Here is a 21,531-nt window from a genome sequence, read left to right on the forward strand (position 1 = left end):
ACCAAATCGTTATTTATATTATTATTAATTAATTAATTAATTAATTGTGCTAAGCGATATTTATTAATCCAGTATTTGATATTTGTGCTCCAAGTCATTTATATTTACGCGTATTTATATTATATAAGTATGATAGATGTCGACGATAGTTTTTAGTAGAGTGTAAATAGTTATGTCGGCCTCGATGTATCAAAATACATTATTCATTAATATTAATAATAAAAATAAAATAGTATTAAATAAATACATGCATATAAAAAAATTTACTTGTGAAATTTTATAAATATATATCAAAATTATCGACTGTCTGCTATGGCGGAAACAGGATTATCTTCGCTTATATTAAGGTCAGTTAAAAATTTGCACCAATCCAATCCAGGACAGTAATCTTTGTCTTCAGAAGCCCACCGGAGCGAAGTTTTCAAAGACATCGGCTCAATTGGAGCAACTGGATTTACTTTAACATCCAAGTACTGTATTAAGTCTTTGCAATCTATGTCTCCTTGTTCGTTTTTATTAATTCTGTTATTCAAATCAAGTTATTTCAATATTTAATTATTCATTTAAATAAATAATATGATACTAAAGTTAGTCGACGGCTACAAATTTAAATTTTTTTTCAGATAAATTGAAAAATTGCACTAATAAATTGCACTTGGAGTAAAATTTATTCCGAAGAGGAGTTTATTTAAATATTTAAACTCTAGTTCAGAGTAAAATTCACGCGAGTGTGAATGTAGCAGACATGCGACAAGTTATAAGTTTTAAGTAAATTAATAAATAAATTCAAATAATGAAATTTAAAAAAACGCGCGAATTATTTTTTTAATTATCTAAAGATATATTTTTTAATTTTTATCGTACAGTAGGATCTCGTTATAAGACTATTAGTTTCTTTCTCAAACTATCGATACCTGATTTATAAAAAAGACAGCAAATAGTCTTATAACGGGATCTAGCTGTAGTTACATTTTATTTATTTATTCAAAAATTAAAAAACTGCCAATAGTCAGTTATATTCATACTCACAAATTTACACCGAAGGAGAGTTTATTTTAATTTAAAATTTTCGAATTGGAGTGAATTCAGATTTAAATAAATTCCGTAATCCCTCCGAATTTACTCTCCCTTTATTCAAATAATCTGAAAATTGTTAATCATCTACTAACTCCAGGATCATTAAATAATTCATTAATTTACTAATTAATTAAACTTATTATAAGAAAATATTTACCGATCAAGCATCGCGTCAATAAGTTTTGGGTCTACAGGAATTCTACAGCCGCGTAAAATCGTATAGACTTTACTGCGAGGTAAAAAACCTATACCTGCAGGGTCCCAGTGCTTAATATCCTCCTCAAGACGATCCAAGTCATCCCACAAAAATCTCTTGAGCTCATTATGGATCAAGCGCCTGTAGATCATTAATTTATTCGTTTTGAATGATTCATTATATATTTTACTAATTAGTTAAATAATTAATTTACGGTCTATTGTGTTACGTAACGGGTTTTAAAAATTTTAACTACCTGATGTCTTCTCGTAAATCACGTTCAGGTTTTTCTTTCATCGCGTAGTGTCTTGCTATTGTTATTATTTCGTGTTCTACTATATTATTACCCAGATACTTATACAAAGCCTCTCTATAAATTTAAAATGATTGTTATTATTTATACTAATTATTTATTTTAAAAAGTTATCGTCGATAAATAATTACCTCAATTTATCGTAAGAGAGTACAAGAGCACCAGATACTTGAGTAATTGGTCGAAATTCTTGAATAAATTGCGCGTAAACAGGCTTAAGAGCGTCTCGGATTTTATCAATAATTAAAATGGTATTAGCTTTGGGAAACTTTTCACAATTATTCTCCATGTAGCGGATGGCGTAGTCGTCGGCTGAAGTTATTTCAAAGATAAATTTTCCAAGGTTCAGACGTGCTCCGACGTAAAAAGAACAGGGATCATAAAATCGCGGTTTATCACTTGAATAAATTTCTTGTTCCGGAAGCATCACTTTCATACGCTTCTGAAAGTAACACTGCTGGAACCCAGTATTTTTAGGCGCCAATTCAAAAATTGATATCGTGTTGTCTTGTAAATAAACGCTGATAACAAACACACGAGCTGAATTTTCGGGTACATCTGATATCATTTTTCCACAAAATCTTAAAACATGGCTGTCTTTTTCTTGCCTATGGACACAAATATTTTTAATCTAAAATCTTAATTTTTTAAAAATAATTTTTTAATTTTTTAAAAAAATTAAACTGGCCGAGAATTTTGATTTAGTTGAGTAAACATAAAATGCTCCATATATTAATAAGTAATCATATGTTATATATATATATATAAGCATACTTATCGTATGAGAATAGTCTCACGTAGTCAAGTTTGGGTGGTTTGGGAACGACCCTAAAGCAGTTACCCAGCGAATCATCATAAGAGCCAAAGCCATTGTACGGCGGCGGCTTGTATTTTTCGGCACTCGGGCAATAGTAATCGTGCATTGTATCCGGTCGTTCAAGCGGTTTGAATTCTTCTATGCCATACTTGGTTCTTGTGATTAGAAGAATTGGAGTACGCGAATTAGTAGAGTCAAAATCAATGAACGCATTGTGTTGGCGCACAAAAAAAATTCAAATAAAATAATAATAGGAATAAAAAATACCTATAATACTCTCTCGTCGCAGGATCAAGGTCAGTAATGACGACTTCACGACCGAACACATTGATCCTAACACCAATGGCTAGATCGCTGTCTTTGTAGTACTCGTTGGACAGCTTGCCGGTGTTCAATGAGTCAGCAATCAAGTAACTCTGCTCAGTACTATCCCCGAGTACATTTAATACCGTGAAAGGATCATTAGCACCTATCGGATCTATGCCCGAGTAAAACTAAAACAAAACCCGTAATTTGTTACCACCGGTAATTAAACTGTCGGAATAAATTTAATTACATTTAAACTGATAATGATCATTATCACTATAAGTCATGTCTGTACCTTTGGTATTTTCATGCGTTTAATAAACATCGAGCTCACGTCTCGTGCCGACTTGCTCGGCAATATTTCCTTTATTTCAATCGTGTCATCAGCGAGATAGTATCGCAATTCTAGATCATGAATGACTCCGTACTCGCTGGCAGTGTCGTCCCAGTACCCGGTAAATTTAAGAACCTTGCGGTCGTACTTTAAAAACTTCCCGAGACTGTCGGGCTTTCTGTTGGGCTTCTTTGGAAATACTTTGATACTCCGGTTATCATCGCAAGGATCTGATGGGACTTGTATTGGATCCGGTACTGCAATGCCCATACGGTTTAAAAATCTTCGGGTAAATTTATCGCAGTCGACAATCTTGTAGACGCGGCCGAATATTTCAGGCTCTTTTCCGATATTTAAATCAATTATATCGTAAAATCGGTACTTTACAGGGTCGGGCATCGGTATTCTTTGACGTCTTACTAAAACTCCTGCAGGATTAATTAATAAATTAATTAATTGAGTAATTTTGAAAGTTAATTAAATAGAAACCTTGTTCCAATCCGCTATTACTAATCGAAGGCTCGACGATTTTCATTGTTCCATCTTCCAAAAAAAAGCTGATCGTCACCACGCGAATTTGACGACCGGATTCACGTCGTTCTTGAACAGTCTCTTGGAAAAATGCTTTGAACATGAGCCTTTGCCCATCGTAGGCAAGCCACGGGGGAATTCGTGTCTCATCATCGTATGGATAAATCGAAGGATCGCGGATCTGATTGATGCTTGAACGTTCAGTTAAATAGTAAACTCCGTCGTGAATTTTGTCAAACAGTTGACTTATATGGAAATTATCTCTTTTAACCTAAAGTAAATAATAAACTGAGTGCTTTGAGTTGTAAATTTAAAAAAAAAAATATTGATAAGCTTACCGGTGGCTTGGTATTGTATCCGGGCAAAGGAGGAACGGCAAGGGCACGATGGAAATTTTTATCATCCATTTAGTAAGAAAAGATAATTGGATGGATAAGTAAGTAAATACTGGGATGTATAGAAATTGTTGGTAGAAAATGTAAAGTGTTTATATTAAATGATATATCTGTTATTGTGTTACCATGGTTACGGTTTAAGCTCAGAGCTTGATAGTAGGGATTTTGAATTAATGGTTACGAATGACGAGTAAGAGGTTTTTTTTTTGCGTGAATATTGATTTTAAATTTTAACTATTGCCATTTATTTCATGTTTTTCATTATAGAATTGATAAATCCTCATAAATTTAATTAGTCAGTTTCTGATGAGTTTCAATCAACAATAAAAATTTTTAAATATTTTACTTTTATTCAAATATATTTTAAATACAAAAATAGCAAATGCCCTTTGTAAAGAAATTTACAAACTAATTTTACAGTATAAAATATTAGTAATAATAAATATACCGTTCTCATAAAATTTAACGATAACTCTTTTATAATACTCTCAAGAGGTAATGAAGTTGATTAAAAATTAAAATAGTCATTAGTGCGTCGCTTTGTACTCAAGAAGCCTATTAATGAGATCCTGTTTTTTTCCCGTGATGCTTAAATCCAAAGCCTTAAGTATGGCCTTCAACTTATCAACAGTAAGTTTACTAAAGTTTTCCTCTTCCAAAACTTCTCTAACGTATTCCATGTCAGCTTTTACTACCTTTGAAGTTGGAATCAAGTGAGCAGTATTGTCAATTGTGCTTTTCAATCGATCAAAAAGATTTCCCTGGCTCAGACGGTCCGTAATGTCTTCCACCGAAGGCAGAGTCGTGTCGGCCGGTGGTTCTCGCGGCGGTAATTCCAGCGCCAGATTTTCGACGTAAGTTAATTGTCTCTGTAGCTTCGGATTTTCGAACATGGTAACGTCGTACTTGACACTCAGTTTCTTTACAAGATTTTTAATCAGCGTTAACTTCTCCTCATTTATCGGCGCCGGATTTTCATCTTCATCAAAAATATACTTGTTAGTTATGTCATCCAACGTTCTCACCTCATGTTTAAACGGAATACGGAACAAATAAAAACCCCCATACTGAACATAGGGTATCAAATAAGCCAGTCTGGGTGCTCCTGTTTTTTTGATGGTGATGCTGCAGACTGCCATGAGATTTTTCTCGTTCATCTTAGCCAGTAGTACAGCAAAAAGTTCAATCTGACCTTTACTGGCCGCACTATGGCACCCAAGAAAATAAGGATGATTTATTTGATCCATGGGCTCTCGATTTAACATCGGCTTGAACCCCAAGAGATCGATTCCCTGATCATGGACGTGGTGGAGACGTCGAACTTCCTCTGGTGTAAACAGAATATCTTTGAGACCGTACCTTTGTGATCGCTTTAGATCATTTGGATCTTGCAGCCTGGAAGCATCATCATTGTCCTCCAGTTCATCAAACACGTTCTCATCAAATGACCACCAAGAATACTTATCAAGCGGTTCATTGGTAGCTTTACTTGCTGTTATTTTACGCAAAACTTTACGAGTTTTAGAAAACGCTTGTACGCTGACACGAATTTTCAAATTCGGCTGAACACGAAAGTCCAGATGACCAACAACGAATGATTTATGAACGATATCTTCTTCCAGTTCGCCCAATCCAACTCGCCGGAAATTCCGCGCAGCTAAATTGTCAGATATCTCTTCTATTTCTTTCCAAAACAACTCGTAGTTCCAATCATCGCCTAAACCTACGACCTGAAGCTTGATAGCAAGATCTTTGAAACTCTTAGCATTGATTCGTATACGATTTCTCTCCTCGGGATTTGCGAGGGCTGGATTGTCATCACAAGTCATAAAAATAACTTTACGACCTGCCATTACTTTTTTTACTGCATTGTAAGTTCTGGTCGCGTGTAGCAGAACATCAGAAATAGAATTATTATCAGATGAACATAGTTTTTTATAGTAATCGATATCTTTATCACCTAACAATATTATTACTCATCAATAAATTGTATAACGATTTTATAGTAGTAAAAGACTTAGTATCTGATCAGGAAACTAGTACCCGTTCACTCCATATATTTGTATATTTATATTTAGTCAAATTTAGTGAATATAGATATACAAATATATGAGTAATCGGGTACTAGTTCCCTGATCCGGTACTGGGTCTTTTACCTTGTCATTCTCAGACAGTGGCCCCACTTTTTAAATTTTCAATGACTCAACTGTCATAAGCGCATTAAAACTTCATCAATTATTTAAAAACAAATTCAAAAAAGGATGACGTAGCTGCAGTTTCAAAGATTAAAAAAAAAATTACAGTTGACATCAATTAGAGGTTACACAAAATTTGTTAAAAAAATTTCAGTAAAATCTTCATGTAAATTTAAAAATTCAAATTTTCAAAGTTTGCAGGCTAAAATTTATTACCAAATTTTATTTAACTTCTAATTGATGACAACTGTAATTTTTTACAAATTCTATACCTCGGAAAATTGTCCTTTTTTTCAATTGAGGTTCTAATTTTTTTTCAATTAATTAATAAAATTTAAATACGATTCTGACAGTTGTCATTAAAAATTTTAAAAACGTGAGGACTGTCTAAGAATGATCATGAGTAAAAAAAAATTAGACACTCACGCATTTTGGCGACATCCATGTACATATCTCGTTCAATCATTTTGAATTTCTGTACTGACAGAACATTCCTTGGCTCAGTTTCATTCTCGTCATCTGCTGGATACTCATCTTCTACAAGTTCTTTATTTGCGCGGCAAAACATCAAACCCATCCAATCTTCCGCATTCGCGGAGAGTTTTTTTCTCATGACTTTCATGTAAGCCTGGATGACAATTAAAATAAAAATTAATTTTAAATTATCGTCCTGAATGTTTAGAAAATTAATTAACACTCACATCAAGACATTGATGAAAGGGTGTGATACCAAGTTCATCTTTGATAAACATTTTGTCAGTCAAATCAATAATAAAGAGGTTACCTATTCTAAATCCATACTGAACCGGTTCATTTCCGTAATAACGAGGTTCTGGTAATTTTATTTGCGACTTTACTTGTGATAAAGATGTCATTTTTATTTATTTATCAATTAGTAAATATGACAATTGTAATTTTATATTTATTTGCAATAACAAAAATAGAATATTGGAGTCAGATGCAATGTTTTGATTTTTTATATATCTATATATATTTTTTGTATGACTGCGCTGCGGCGAATTTTAGTTCTTGAATTGACCACTAGGCAGCGAATCAAAATTACGCGCCAAAATTTAATTACCTACACCACTATGGCTCTATCCCAGGAAAAGATTGAATTCGAATTAAATATTAAATGATGTGGTGAATCATTTAAATAATTAAACTATTAATGAATGAAACTGAACTTTTAATTTTTTTAATTAACAAATTATTTTACTTTTCCATTATTAGTTATAAGTCCAGTATTGAATGTCATCAACTGGGCACAGTAATTATGTCAAACATTTCTCGTTTAATTATTTAAAATGTATATTCTTTGTTGACTGTGGGGCAAATGAGTCATTACTAGTATTTTGATTTAGTCTTCTAGCTAGAAAAATCTATTTATCAGAACCAAAATTGATAAGTACTATAAGGGTTCAATGCTCATTTACTGTTTACTTTATTTCTATGAGAAAATTTTATTCTAATCAACTATACCCATCACCAGGTATGGTATTTGAAGGTGCTTGTACAAAAGTCCATTAATAATAGAAATTTTCCTCACTTACTAAGAGTTTTTGGCGATCAGTTGTCTCCAATTACTCGAGATTAAATTAAATACATTGAATTGAGAAAATTTCAGTGCTGAAAGCGTCTAGTTTAAATTAAAAGTATTAAACTAAAATAATTATAATTTTTTTCTCATTAATTAAAAACTAACATAGAAAATGCGGAAGATGTCAATATTAGACTGCGTTATACACAATGAGAAATAAATTTTCTTCTGACAACTAAATTGTAGTTATGACAACACAATGATTTTATTGCCCATTGCCAATCAAATATTTGGTTGTTTTAACTCAATATTTTATGATCCACCAACAAAACAAATTATTAGAACCTATAAAATATCGAAAAAAGAGAATTACGCTTTGAATAGCAAACATGTCATCTAATTGATCACCTGTACCTTTATGTTATTGTCAAAAATTGTCAGCAGATACCATGCTCCTTAAATGCTTCAAGTTGGAAATATAATAACTCTGAAATAAGTTTCTTACCAGGGACACCACAAAAAGTGGGCGCGATCTAGTGGCGAGCACTGAACTACTCTCACTACTGCTGCCTAGCACCATAACTTTTTAAATCAATCATTAGGTTTAAATATATATTTATCAACCTCGAACAAATATATATATTTATTCTAAATGAATATATTTTTTTGGGCTTAAGTAATATTTATTAGAGTTAGTATTGTGATATCTTGTTTTAATATTTGGGTTTATTGGTACTACAAAATAATTTAGTTGTTTATCAAATAATATTTTTTTAACCACTAAATAGAGTCTATTAGATTATTTTGACGTAAGTAAATTTAATTATCCCAAAATTAATTATCCCAATTAAATATTAGTTTAACAGAATTCAACAAAACCAATTTAAGTCATGATAATAAAAGACACCTTACAGAAATCTCATGACTTACTGAATTATTCATTGGACGCTGAGCGTAGGCGCATTATTCGCCAGTCAAATTAAAAACTTCCCCTCATCATAAGCAAAGTTCAAGAGTAAAAATATTTGGTCCACACCGTAACAACCTGCTTGATTTTCGTAATTTGTATCGGCGCTAGTTTACGCAGTTGTACATAGATTCATCATGTTGCGCATCGTCTATGGGAGGATATTTCTACATTTAACTAAAATCGATATTACACGCATTTAGACAGTAAAGTGACTTTACACAGTTGGAAGTCAACCGTTAAATATGAGGAAATGAATTTTCCGAGTACGTAGCATCAATGACAGCTTAATGCAGTGATTATTTTATAATTTAGTGAATTAATGCGGTTCAGTGAGTGAGATCATATCTTCAATCATAAGATCTGGAGCTTAATCAGATTTTTATTTTTCTCAATCAAATTCCTTGATATTATTGAGATTTTTCCATTACGTTTATATACAAGAAGTATTATTGTGGATTTAAATCTTTGTAAAAAATGTAATGGTGTTTAAGACAGAAAACCAGTACTCAGGACCAAGTAAAATGAGCAACATGAAGAATTTAGCAGACTGGATTTTTGTAGTTAACAGATTGAAAATAATTGAAATGAAAAACTCCGGAGTAGAGGCTAAAGTAATTATGGACGAGTTCAAGATAACCGAAGATACGCTACAGGATATAATGAAAAATGAAGATAAGTATAAATTACTTAAAGAATCATATCTGGTATCGTTTTTAAAAGTGAAAGAAATGATAAGTATCGCCCCTGAATACAAAGAATTGGAACAACATCTTCTTACTTGGCTGAGTGAAGTTCGAAGTCAAGGACTTGGGTTAGACAGTCTGACGTTTCAAAAGAAGGCAATGGACTTATATGATAAGATGGGTTCGACGTTTCCTTTTAGGGCTAGTTATAAGTGGGTTCACTTTTTTGAAAAATGTCACAATGTTAAAGTCACTTTTGGGGCAAGGGAAAATAATATGAACGTAGGTACGTTATTTGGGGATCAAACAGATTCGGATATTTTGAATAATCAGGCAGAGGAAATTGATGAAGAGAAATTGGAGGCAACTGTTAGTAGGCAAGAGTCGATAATAAATAAAGAAATTGAAGAATTAGATGAACTGGAAATAGGAGAAGAAGTGGAAATTGGAGGAGAAGTAGAAATAGAAGAAGAAGTGGAAATAGAAGAAGTGAAAATAGAAAAAGTGGCAGTAGAAAGAGAAGCAGAAGTAGACAGAGAATTAACAGTTGGTCAATCCAATCTTTCAGCGACTCTACAAAATTTTACAACAGAAATTTTTACAGGAAGTATAATAATTGTAACTATTTTCCAAAATGATCCGATACTTTACCAAGAAACGCAAGAAGAAGATAAACGAGAAGAGGTAGAAAACCCGAGTGAAGAAAGTGAAGAACTAAAAAATAAAGGAATAGAAGAGGAAGCTTTGAATAATCAGTCTGATCTTTTAGACGTTTCAGAAAATTTAACAGAAGAAATAGATACAGAAGAATCAATATTTCCAAATATCAGTCAACAGGAATTTTTGATAAATTTGGGAATTGAAAAGAAAAGAGACGAAACAGAGGGAAAAAGAAAAATTGAAAACGAAGAAGAAAATTTTAAAGACAGAAACGACGAAGAAGAAAACTTTTCGGGTAATCTATTGAACTTTTTAGACAGTTCAGAAATTAGTACAGGGGAAATAGACAAAATGATAATTCCAAGTACCGATCTACAAACGCTCATAAATCAAGTTATTGAAGATAAAGAAGAAGTCGTCGGAGAGGAAGGCGAAGAATTAAGAGGCAGAGAAGTAGAGAAAGGATGCTCGATTGATGAATGGAATTTTTCAAATACTTCAGAAAATAGAACAGAGGAAATGGATAATGAAAAATTGATATTTCCGAGTACTAGTCAACAAGTGTCTATGATAAATACGAATATTGAAGAAATAGGTAATGAAGAAGAGGAAGTAAGAGTTGAAAACAAAGAAGAAGAATTTTTGAGTGATGTATCGAATCGTACTAATGCTGCAGAAAATTCTAGAACAGAAGTGAATCAAGAAAGATTAATGTCCTCAAGTACGAGTCAACAAGTGTCTGTAATACATAAAAAATCAGAAGATGCGGATGCTGTTCCTGATTCTCATAAATATTTTGACAATAACGAAGAAAATAAAATACCGTCCAAGGTTTCAATTCTCTCCATCGAAAAAAACAAAATTTTGAAAATAGATGTTACGAAGATGAGAAATACTGGAATGAAAAAGCGAAAAATTATGGAACAATGTGATATCACTGATAGTATGAAGAAATTGAGTATGAAAAATCAAAAAGAAGATAAAACAGCTGTAAGTAATTATTCTGAAAGAACTAAATCCAATAAATGGGTTTGTAGAAACCGTTTAATCAAAAAACTAGAAGAAAATATGCTAGCCTGGTTAATCGATGCGCGAAGTAAGGGTATTCTGGTAAATGGAAAAAAATTTAAAAATAAAGCATTACAATTCCACCAAGAGTTGGGTATGAAATATTTTTTTAGGGCCAGTTATTATTGGATTAATGCGTTTGAAAAACGTTACAGAGTTAAAATAATTAGGAAAAAAAGAAAATCAAATGGCAGGGCATATAGACCATTGAGAACTCGACCTCATCTTCCTCGTATGTCAAAAAGACGAATAGAGAATATGATGAAAAATGAATTATTGTTACCGAGTGCGAGACAAAATGCGTCTGTACGACATCAAGAAGAACGGGATGAAACAGAAGAGAATTATGAGTTCGCGGGTAATTTACCAAATCCATACGAAGGACTTGAGGAACGTCTTTTAATTTGGTTAAATGGAGTACAGAACCAAAAACAATCACGAAACGGATTGATATTTAAAAGAAAAGCAATGGAAATATATGAAGAGTTAGGCGGGAAATTTCCTTTTAAGCCTACCTACGATTGGGTTTCTTCTTTTGAAAAACGTCATAACGTTGAAATAATTAAACGTAATAAAGTTAGTGAAAATGATGTAATTGAATTTTATTTGACAAGGAATCAATTCGATTTTCCGAGCTCTTCAAAAAATTCAGCAGTAAGTAAGCGAACATTTAAAGGTATTGGAAACACAGATGGAATAAGAGAAGAATACGATGAGAATGAAGAAAACGATGGAGGAATAGTAGAAAAATACGTTGACGATAATGAACAAGAAGAAGACATGGATGCTGAAAATGGCGAAGAAGAGAACGCTGAAGATTGTGAAGAAGAGAACGCTGAAGATCGTGAAGAAGAAATAGATGCAGAAGAAGCATATGTCGACGTTGGTGAAGAAGAAACAGATGCAGAAGAAGAATACGTCGATGATGGTGAAAAAATAGATGCAGGAGTAAAAAACGTCAACGATAGTGAAGAAGAATACACTGAAGATCGTGAAGAAGAAACAGATGCAGAAGAAGAATATGTCGACAATGGTGAAGAAAAAGAAAATTACGTCGAAACGAGTGAAACAGAGGAAGAATCCGTTGATGATAATGAAGAAGAAAATCACCAACAAGACCAAAGAGATAAGGAAAAAAATCAAGGAATAAAAGAAGCCAATGATGATGGACTATCGTCTAATCTATTGATTAATGAAACGCAAGAAGAAGAAGAAGAAGAAAATGGAAATCAAAAAGAAGATGATGAAGACACATGGGCACATGATGGAGATTCTTCAATAAGTCATGGAGAAGATTTAAATGGAAATATTCTCCCACATATTTCGGGAAATTCAGTTTTGAGTGAAACAAAAACTACAGAAGAAACTCTAAGTCGACAGCAAATAAAGCAAAAAGAAAAACGAACTAAACACGTAACCTTTGCTATCAATAACGAGCCCAGCGATGCCCGACAGCCAACAGTCAGTTCGTCGACCCACTCATCTTTTTTACTGTCTCTGGAGAAGTTTAACGGAATCGAAGATTATTTAACGATACTGAAGTATCAACTGATTTTTAGTGAATGCAAAAAAATGATTGAGAAAGAAGAAATCGCAATATTTTTCAAACAACAACAGATTAAAGAATTGAAACAAGCGTTAGATATTTTGATTAAAACAATAACTTCAGAAGATGAATTATTGAATCAACTTTTAATGGACGAAACTTGGACACCGTTTGGCCGAATGCTGTGTGCTGAAGATATTGCATGGGTATCCAAAGATCGCATTCTTTGTACATTTTGTTACGAAGATACTGAAGACGAGTACGATAATTACTGCAGAAGTGCGATCGGCCATAAATTAACATCAAGTAAAAAACTTAACAGCCGAATTTGCGGTAAATGCAGTAAATCAACTCTTGACTTTCGTCCAGCTGCCAAATGCACTGAGTGTATTATTCCTTTTTGGCGAAGTAAACCTTATTTTAGATTACTTTGCAAGTAAAAATAAGAATTATATCCATATACAGGTAATGCCAACGAAACTTGCATCACTAGACCGAGTTTAAAAACATGTATATACTCACAGATGTCTTTGAACTCGCGTTATAGAAATGGTCAGTAAAGTCAATCGATTATTTAATTTTATAATATATTTAATATTAGTTTACCTTAATATATATTTTGATATATAAAATTATTTTTTGGTGATATACATTGTGATAATAAATTATTTTTGAATATATTTAAAAATTGATATTTGCTCATATTATATTACGAAAGTATACTAATTTTTTTGAAGAGTATTTATAAAGCTGCAAGGTTGCAGTTGTATGCAATTGGAAAATTGCAAGGGGTTCTGAAGCTCAAACATGACATATGACAGAACTAATCAATATCTACAACATTTAATATATCCGGCAGTTTCAATTTCATTAAAAACATCAATACTGTCAGACAATAAATTATTTATTAAAAAATATAATTAATATCTCTACATAATAAAAAAAAAATATTATATAAATATTTATTGATTAATAAACAACTAAAAATATTAATTGTTTGAATTTTTATTTTAATTGTAACTGGAAAATAATCGATTTTTTTTTTATTTCTGTTACCGGCAATAATTTTTATACCCGAGAGTTTAAATTCCTACCCTGTTTAGAGGGAAAAAAAGTCTTCCTTTTAGCACATGCGTATTCTTCCTACAAACAGACAAAAATTTTTAACTCTTTGCTGCAGATCTGAGGAAAGCAGGACTCGAATTTGGTTTGGGCAGACAATACACGTGGGTTGTAATTTCCGACTTTCCTCCCTTGGTGTGTAATACAATAATATATAATTATAAAAATATAATTGATTATACAGTTGATTAGTAAGTGGAAAGTCACGTGGTCAATTAAAACCAGAGGAGCAAAAGAATACCTGGGGTATGTTCAGGAATTTATTCTTCTCTGGAAGAGAAAGATACAACTTCTGCGTTCATGGATATCATCTGGTTAAGCTAGAGGAATAATTCGACTACAATAATGCGTTCATAAACTCTGCAGAGAAGGTAATGCAGTATCTGGTATTATTTCATTCCTCTACTTCAATTAAACCACGTGATTTAACCAAATAACTTTCGTGAGCGCAGAAGTTGCATCTTTCTGTCCCCAAGTTAATTTCTGAACATGACCATAGTACCCCTACCAGTAAATAATAAGAAAATTCCATTAGTCTTTTTTTTTAAAAAAGCCGCCATTTTTAAAAACTAGACCATGTGGAAAATTATCAGCAGGGTAAATAAATAATTAAATAAAAATTATTGTAAAGTTTTATATATATTTTCATATAAATATTTTTAGTTTAACATGTTTTTCGCATAGATAATTTTGAGTAAAGGCCTGCCCTTCGTATCAACACTTTGTTACTTTTCAACAGAACAATAAATTTTTGAACAATCAAACAAAGTATTAAAAATTAGCATCATATTAATATATTAATACGTTTATGTTAGTACGCCAGCATAGATTACAACTCGTGCTCGTTATGAAATAAAGCTGTAAACATAAATAAATTAATCTTTTTTGACTTCCGGCATTAAGTCGTACCAATTCGTAAATGCTTGAGTGACATCGATTTCGGATAAATTCATGCGAACTTGACCCATAATATTGTTGCTCGAAGAGAGCCAAGCTTTCTGTGTACACACGGAAACTTCAAGAATTCGTTCGTTTAAATCACCTTGTGATACGACATATTCAAATTGCTCGTCGTAAACTGGGTTACAGTTGTCCTTTATAACAGCGGTCTTGCGTTTCGTTTCCTTATGTCGGTCCGGTAGTAAATAAAGCTTGACATATGGGTCAGGAATATTGTGTGGGTCATTTAGAGGTAGAGGTAAATTGCTAAAAATAAATCATCAATTCAGTAATTAATAACACTTACTATTTTTTTAATTACACTGTAAAAAATTTTCAGAGTGAACGCGGATTAAATCCAGAGTGACTCCCAATTTTTGACAGTTTAAAATTATTTAAATTACTCAATACTTACGCAACTTTGTGAACTACAACAATTAATTTTTGCCTGGGGACACTGTAACGAAGTGTCAGCTGAATTCTACCGAGTTTCCAATCTCCAGCAGACGACGTCACACTGGGATGACGATGAAGAAGTTCAGGATGGAATGAATCATTATTCGAAGCCTCAGATGGAATTACCATTTCACGTTCCATCTCTTTTTCTACTTCAGATACCGGTGGAACTGTCGCGGAACTAGAAACGGTGCTATTTGCTGCACTGTGAATAGATTCTTTGGAGGCCTGTTTCTTCAACGGAGTGGACGGTACTAAAATCCACGGTAACAATAAATATTTTCATTTAAAAAAATGTACACAAAATTAATGAATTATTTACCACTACTGCTTTGAGAAAAGCTGAGGTTTGATTCCTGGCGTTCGACTTTTTTCTTCAACTGACTAAAGTCCTCATCATCCTCTTCATCGTCCATATTTATCTCCGGCACTTCATACTTCAAAATATGTAAAGTCATGGACATTATTAATTTACTTTCAGGCTCAGAGTTCTGGAGATCATAAGGCTGCTGCATGTCTTCGAGATTTGGTTTCGTTATCAAAATTGAAAGACTGTAAGTCAGAGTTCCAACAACTGATCCAGTCTTTTCATCTACAATCTGCAAAAAAAAAATATATTATTATTCCTCTGCAAATTTATTTTAATTTCCATCACTTACTCTGATGTTTAAGCTGCTGGTTTCGGGATTTCCTACTAAAAATGTGAATCCCTGCTCCCATATAGGATCACACGAACGCAACATCGTGCCAGTTCTTTCAGTTTTATTTCCAATACTCGCTTCTAAATAAACATCCGGTTGCTTACTACCCCGGAGACAGGGTAAGTTTTTAGCTGAATCGATGAATAATGTCAAAATTGCCGTACTCATTGACGTAACGCGTAACTGCTGAGTCTCCACCAAAGCCTAAATAATTAAATTTATTAATAGCTAAAATATTATACTCCAAATTACAAATTAAAAATTAAAAATTAACTGCATACTGACAGCTTGTAAATCGGCAACACTTTTAGAAAGACTCAGCCAAGTTAATCGGAGATGTACCATCCCATGTTTGGCGAACTCTAACGTAAACCACTGAAAAATATAAGTAAATTTATCGTAATTAATAAAAAGCGATACTTAAAAAGAATTATTAATTAACAAGTACTCACATTATCGATTGTTCCCCTCTTCTTAACGCGGCTGACTTCGATGCTGGCTCTTCATGTACATAAATGATATCATTAAAACCAATTAAAGGCATAAATTAATTATAAATATTTACATTTTGCGTGAAATGAAGTAAATTTTATGTGAATGTTCGCGTGTATTTCCAGAGTAAAATAAAAAAAAATATTTAAAGAAAAAATAGCAGAGTGCAATTAATGTATGGCGATAATCAATACTTTGAGTAAAAGATAATGCATGAAAAATAATAAAAAAAAATGCTAGTGTGTGATATGTACAGCACATGCAAAACCAACGGTGGACTTTTTAAAAGACTCAACATCAGCACATTTATTTAGTAATTAAATAATTTAATTACATGGTGATTTTTAACGTAAATAAATTTATCATGCATCAATTAATATGCAATTTAAATACAGATTCAATTTATTTTTAAATTTACTAAATAATATAATTTTTTTACTGGGTCAGTCAAAGAAAATACTAAACTATTTTTTTTAATGACTACATTTATAATTAACGGGAATTACTCGTTTATTTAATTGTTTTTTTCTGACAATTAACAAAATACCTTCCGAGCTGATCATCTTGTCCAGTTTTGTCTTTGTCAAAAAGATGAGTAATGACTTTGTTGTTGACTCCTGAGCTCTGTTCCACTATAAACTGCCACCACACAAGCTGATTTAGTTTGTTATTTCAAAGTAAAAAAAAAATAAGGGTTTTAATTTGTTATAAATAATAATTAGTTTATAAACTCATATCGATTGTCCTTAAAAAAAAAATTTTTTAAATATTATAATAAATAAAATGAAGTCTGCAAGAAATTATAAGCTGCCGGGTAAAAAGCTAAATTTGTTAACTGCTTTAATTAATAAATTAATTTAAATGCACTAATTAAAACCGATCATTATTGGCTCTACCTTCCAAGTAAATCGTCAGTTTCGACCCCAGGTATGTTTGGATCCCAATCCCAGAGAGATATAGCAACTTCTAGTCCTAAACTTCGTGTATTGATGATAGCCTGCGTGGCATAACGATTTAAATGAGGGGTAAAGTTGTACAATATTTTATTCATCATGTTTTTTAAAATTATTTATCAATTTTATGATAATAATAATAATTTATAATTAGCAGTGTAATTTTAATGTTGTTTTTTTTTACTATTAAATAACAAATAACAAAACAAATAAGACATTAAAAATAGACAGGACAAATAAAACATTTAAAAATAAATAGTAGACAAGTTGACAAACAAAAATGATGACAATTATTTTTTTTTGGTACTGTAACGAAATAACTAACAAAATAATTTTTACGAGTTGCCTCCACTTTGAAAATATTCAATGAGCCAACTGTCAGACAACGCAGTTACAATTTCACCGAGACAGAATTCTAAAAAAATTACTTAGTTGTTATCAATTAGGAAGTAAACAAAATTTTTTGAATAAAGTTTACCCTACAAAATTTAAAAATTCGAATTTTAAAATTGACATCTAGATTTTACTAAAAGTTATTTTCCAAATTTCGGTTGGCTCCCAAATGATGTCAATTGTAATTTCTTTTAAAATCTATATCTCAGCAGAATTGTCTTTTTTTTCAAATAATGCTTTAATAATTTTAAAATTAATTGATAAAATTTTGATACGTCTGACAGTTGTCATTAAAAATTTTTAAAATCATTCTAAAAATTACACTTATGTCCCTTGTACGTTAACGGTCTAAGACTGATATTATATCGTCTTCGACTTTTTTTTCTAGTACAAACAGAGCCAACTCCACTGTCCATCTTACAGCAGTAATAAAAAAAAAAAATATTACTTCTAGTTAAAAAATTTCGGTTATTTTGTCATCGGTTACTCTGTTACAGAACCATTGTTTTAGTCATGAACAACACAATGCAATGTTAATCCACCGAATGCACAAGCAATTTAAAATATAAATAAACAAGCCCAACAGAAGCGCAAATAAAAATTACCTTAATAAAAATAAAAAAATAAAATAGACACAATTGAGATATTAATATTTTATAAATAGTATGATGATGATGAATGAGTTATAAAAGTTATTAATTATAATAAATCGATAGCATACCTTCCAAGGCTCTCGTCACCCTTTGTGTCATCGTAGTCCCACAAAGATACGGTCAGTTGACTTGCGATGGCTGATGTCACGACAAACTAATCCCATACAATTATACACGCATCACATAGCATACACACAAATATGGTAACATTTTTATAAATATATAATTAACTAATTCATCGACAAATTCAACTGTGAATAAATATTCGTACGTGCTTGCCTCAGTTGCTCAATTAAATTCCATAGACAATTTATAAATTAAAATTAACTAGTTTAATTTTTAATTCATTAATTAATTACCACTTTTTATGACTGACTAAATTTTTTCCTCTGATAAATACACGTAGAAAAATGGGCTTAAGATATCTATGAATTTTTATTATGCTGTCGACGAGTAGCATAATAATTTTTTTGCGACTCAACTTCCTGTTTCAAGTTTCGTCGACAATACAATAAAAATTCGTACATTTTTGTCTCCATTTTTCTCCGTGAATGAAAATATTTAAATGTAACTGAATGTAAAAAATAATCAGAGTCTAAGTGCTTACATTTAATGTGACTTGAAGATAATTCTGGTCTGAATAAATAACAGCTAAACGAATAAATAAATTATTTTGCGATTTATCAGCTAAGCACGTGCACAAACAGCCGATTTTTTAAATTTAATATAACGATCAAAGCGACTCGTACCTCGCACCAGTAATCCCACTTAGGATCTACGGTATTATCGATTGTTTTAGTCCTGAATTCCTGAGCGCCGACTGTGATAACAGCATAGGGATCGGACTTTCCTTTACCCAGTACTCCAATATCTTTTTTCATCAAGTGTTTGGCCTGAACTACGTGAATTCTCAGCACTCCCTGTGCAAGACAGCCAAATAATTATAATTTGCGTTCATTAAAAGTTTATCAAATAGTAAATTACTTCAGGTTCTGGCATCTTCAGAACTTCGGCAGGAATACTGTCACTCAATGGCACGACTATTTTATTTGGCAACACTACAAACGCTGCTATCTGTTCTCGGATGACTTTCCTCAGCGCTTGGCTATAAAGTAATCAATTAAAATTAGTGATATCATTTACCGTCAAAGGGCGAATGATTTTTTAACTTTTAACAGTAAATAAATTTGAGCTTATTGATGTTTACTTTAATCCAGGAAAGTCGAGGACGTCTACGGCCCCGACTAAATTAAAATCTATCGTTGGATTGTTCAAAAAAAATAACTGGACTCCACCGACTAATGGCATAGTATTAAGCATTGGCTTCAAAACAACCCGCAGCATTCCACGTAATTGAAAGTCTCTTATTCCTCCTTTGATGTTACTTAATGAAAAGGATATATCACAATCTCCAGCATACCTATCGTTAATAATAACAATCAATAACAATCGCACCTAAATCGAGACTTATGATCCTGAAATTAGCAGACAGTCAACAAATTTCGGATTTTCTCTCAAGAATTTAATTTAAAAATAAAATAAAAATATGCACACGTAGAAAATTTGGAAAACTACAGGTGCAATTTTTTAAAATATATTTTTTTTTTAATTTACAGTTTTAAAGAAAATTCTAAAAATTATTAGACGTCGAGTAATTTCAGTATCTTGATTTGCTAATAAAAAATACTAACAATATATCGCAGTCCATTATTATCTCATTTCTCGATGTGTTTTTTTCGTAAACCTTGACTCCATATATTTTAGGAGGCTAAAAAAATATAATGACATTTTTGCGTGATAACAAAAACAAACAATTGCTATTAGTTTTTTTCCACTTACAATTCTCCCAAGAACTAATCGCCCGAATTGAAATCCCGTCATTTTATATTCTGATAAGGATTGAATAACAGCCGGTTGGATTTTTTCTTTAACTAGTTCGCGTACAAAGTGATTCATACCCGGCCAAACTTTATATAAGATCTGAAAAAAAATTTATTCATTACACAATAAATTAATAATGAGTGTGAATGCAGCAGACATAAATTTTTAAATTTTAAATAAATAAATTTAAAAACATGCGCATACTGATTTTTCATTAATCTAAATATGTATTTAAAAATTTTAAAAATTCCCACTTGTCACATTCACACTCACAACTTAATATAACTAAATAAAAATATCATACTCTATTGAGCCATTCCGCTCTATCAAAGTCAGGAAAGTAAACCCAAGATGGTAATTCATCAAGTCTGCTAATGATAACATCTTTTTCTTTGGCCATAACAGCTGCTTGCGCTGTCAATCTCTTAAGCTGAGAACTTTTGCTATTTTCGACTTTCCATACCGAAAAAATAACTGGAGGAAGCAGCCACCCGATGCTCCAGTTCATGTACCCCCATCCCCAAATAGCGCCGACAGCAGCTGCTTTGATAAACAGACTGGCCGCGAATGATTTTATTGTCATATAAGGCCAGCTGATTTGCTCCTCTGTCTTCTCTTCAACTAATTTCATTTCTTCTTCTTTCTCACCCATTGTCCCGTTATTTTTGCCACTCAATAAATAAACAAAATCACTTTACCTGTAAAAAATTACAAGCTTTAAATATCACCAGATTTTTTTTCTAATGTCAACAGTACTATCAAATAAAAATGATTCATACTCCAGTACAGTGAGAACAATTTATTAAAACACCTATAGATGTTTGTATTGAATTAGCCTTCAGACATTTGCCTCGAGCTGAGTATTAAATAAATAAAAACATGACGTCACTGTCATAAACTTCTATAAAAAAAAAATTTTTTTCGTATCAAAGTTAAAAAAGCTCCGAGTCGTATTCTACTTCATTTTTTTATCACCACCGCAGTGTTATTCGTTTTTTTTTAAGTTCCATTAAACAATTAGACATAAAATTGTGTTAATTGAATTTTTATCAGTGATAATAATCTTAAATTTAATTACTTTTGTTAGTACTCTTAAAAGTATTTCATGTCAAACCTATTAATTAATAATTAAATTATAAGTTGTTATTAATAACTGATGAGTAAGATTTACCTCATACTTTACTTATTTGCAGAAATGATAAACTTATACTTATATTTATACATATATATGGAGTAAGTAAAGCAACAATACGAAACTTATTCTCAGCCGTCTCGGCGCCAACTGGAAAATATTAATTTAATATTAGGAT

At 31.8% G+C, this 21,531-nt stretch overlaps 4 protein-coding genes across 6 annotated transcripts; 1 reads left to right on the plus strand and 3 right to left on the minus strand.

Annotated features, from left to right (window-relative positions):
• Nucleotides 1-296: 296 nt before the first annotated feature.
• Nucleotides 297-3,981, minus strand: LOC103571162 (EF-hand domain-containing family member C2-like). Its single transcript, XM_008549209.1, has 9 exons — nucleotides 3,913-3,981; nucleotides 3,533-3,845; nucleotides 3,005-3,471; nucleotides 2,671-2,897; nucleotides 2,361-2,558; nucleotides 1,718-2,194; nucleotides 1,530-1,643; nucleotides 1,235-1,414; nucleotides 297-522 (listed from the first exon to the last, which is right to left on the minus strand). Exons 1-9 carry the CDS (start codon nucleotides 3,979-3,981, stop codon nucleotides 297-299), a joined length of 2,271 nt encoding a protein of 756 aa, XP_008547431.1.
• A 377-nt stretch (nucleotides 3,982-4,358) lies between these two features.
• On the minus strand, nucleotides 4,359-7,162 carry LOC103571126 (X-ray repair cross-complementing protein 6). Its single transcript, XM_008549152.1, has 3 exons — nucleotides 6,866-7,162; nucleotides 6,591-6,792; nucleotides 4,359-5,929 (listed from the first exon to the last, which is right to left on the minus strand). Exons 1-3 carry the CDS (start codon nucleotides 7,037-7,039, stop codon nucleotides 4,497-4,499), a joined length of 1,809 nt encoding a protein of 602 aa, XP_008547374.1. The 5' UTR covers nucleotides 7,040-7,162; the 3' UTR covers nucleotides 4,359-4,496.
• A 1,991-nt stretch (nucleotides 7,163-9,153) lies between these two features.
• LOC103571163 (trichohyalin-like) lies at nucleotides 9,154-13,071 on the plus strand. Its single transcript, XM_008549210.1, has 2 exons — nucleotides 9,154-9,907; nucleotides 9,962-13,071. Exons 1-2 carry the CDS (start codon nucleotides 9,154-9,156, stop codon nucleotides 13,069-13,071), a joined length of 3,864 nt encoding a protein of 1,287 aa, XP_008547432.1.
• Nucleotides 13,072-14,373: 1,302 nt separating this feature from the next.
• On the minus strand, nucleotides 14,374-21,518 carry LOC103571128 (extended synaptotagmin-2). 3 transcript variants are annotated; one of them, XM_008549159.2, is made up of 15 exons: nucleotides 21,393-21,518; nucleotides 21,001-21,122; nucleotides 20,526-20,919; nucleotides 20,180-20,320; nucleotides 20,032-20,108; nucleotides 19,548-19,760; nucleotides 19,325-19,445; nucleotides 19,090-19,260; nucleotides 16,889-16,980; nucleotides 16,302-16,350; nucleotides 16,135-16,224; nucleotides 15,808-16,053; nucleotides 15,471-15,747; nucleotides 15,108-15,402; nucleotides 14,374-14,959 (listed from the first exon to the last, which is right to left on the minus strand). In XM_008549159.2, exons 3-15 carry the CDS (start codon nucleotides 20,871-20,873, stop codon nucleotides 14,629-14,631), a joined length of 2,451 nt encoding a protein of 816 aa, XP_008547381.1. In that variant the 5' UTR covers nucleotides 20,874-20,919; nucleotides 21,001-21,122; nucleotides 21,393-21,518; the 3' UTR covers nucleotides 14,374-14,628. The 3 variants fall into 3 exon arrangements, with proteins under 3 accessions (XP_008547381.1, XP_008547383.1, XP_008547382.1); XM_008549161.2 differs by lacking the exon at nucleotides 16,889-16,980 and adding an exon at nucleotides 18,409-18,494; XM_008549160.2 differs by lacking the exon at nucleotides 21,001-21,122.
• Between the last annotated feature and the right edge of the window lie 13 nt (nucleotides 21,519-21,531).

Source organism: Microplitis demolitor, chromosome 7 (assembly GCF_026212275.2).
Source record: "Microplitis demolitor isolate Queensland-Clemson2020A chromosome 7, iyMicDemo2.1a, whole genome shotgun sequence".
Classification (NCBI taxonomy): Eukaryota; Metazoa; Arthropoda; class Insecta; order Hymenoptera; family Braconidae; genus Microplitis; species Microplitis demolitor.

Bases quoted from the DNA above. Each gene is read 5' to 3' on its own strand.
- LOC103571163 (XM_008549210.1), top strand. From the start codon at position 9,154: ATGGTGTTTAAGACAGAAAACCAGTACTCAGGACCAAGTAAAATGAGC. The intron at 9,908-9,961 runs GTCAATCCAATC...AAATTTTTACAG, and splicing joins AGACAGAGAATTAACAGTTG to GAAGTATAATAATTGTAACT.
- LOC103571162 (XM_008549209.1), bottom strand. From the start codon at position 3,981: ATGGATGATAAAAATTTCCATCGTGCCCTTGCCGTTCCTCCTTTGCCC. The intron at 1,415-1,529 runs GTAGTTAAAATT...AATGATCTACAG, and splicing joins GATTTACGAGAAGACATCAG to GCGCTTGATCCATAATGAGC. The intron at 523-1,234 runs GTAAATATTTTC...TTTGAATAACAG, and splicing joins ATTGACGCGATGCTTGATCG to AATTAATAAAAACGAACAAG.
- LOC103571128 (XM_008549160.2), bottom strand. From the start codon at position 20,873: ATGGGTGAGAAAGAAGAAGAAATGAAATTAGTTGAAGAGAAGACAGAG. The intron at 19,446-19,547 runs GTAAACATCAAT...ATTACTTTATAG, and splicing joins CTCGACTTTCCTGGATTAAA to CCAAGCGCTGAGGAAAGTCA. The intron at 16,225-16,301 runs GTGAGTACTTGT...TATATTTTTCAG, and splicing joins AGAGGGGAACAATCGATAAT to TGGTTTACGTTAGAGTTCGC.
- LOC103571126 (XM_008549152.1), bottom strand. From the start codon at position 7,039: ATGACATCTTTATCACAAGTAAAGTCGCAAATAAAATTACCAGAACCT. The intron at 6,793-6,865 runs GTGAGTGTTAAT...ATTGTCATCCAG, and splicing joins CCTTTCATCAATGTCTTGAT to GCTTACATGAAAGTCATGAG. The intron at 5,930-6,590 runs GTGAGTGTCTAA...TAATATTGTTAG, and splicing joins CATGGATGTCGCCAAAATGC to GTGATAAAGATATCGATTAC.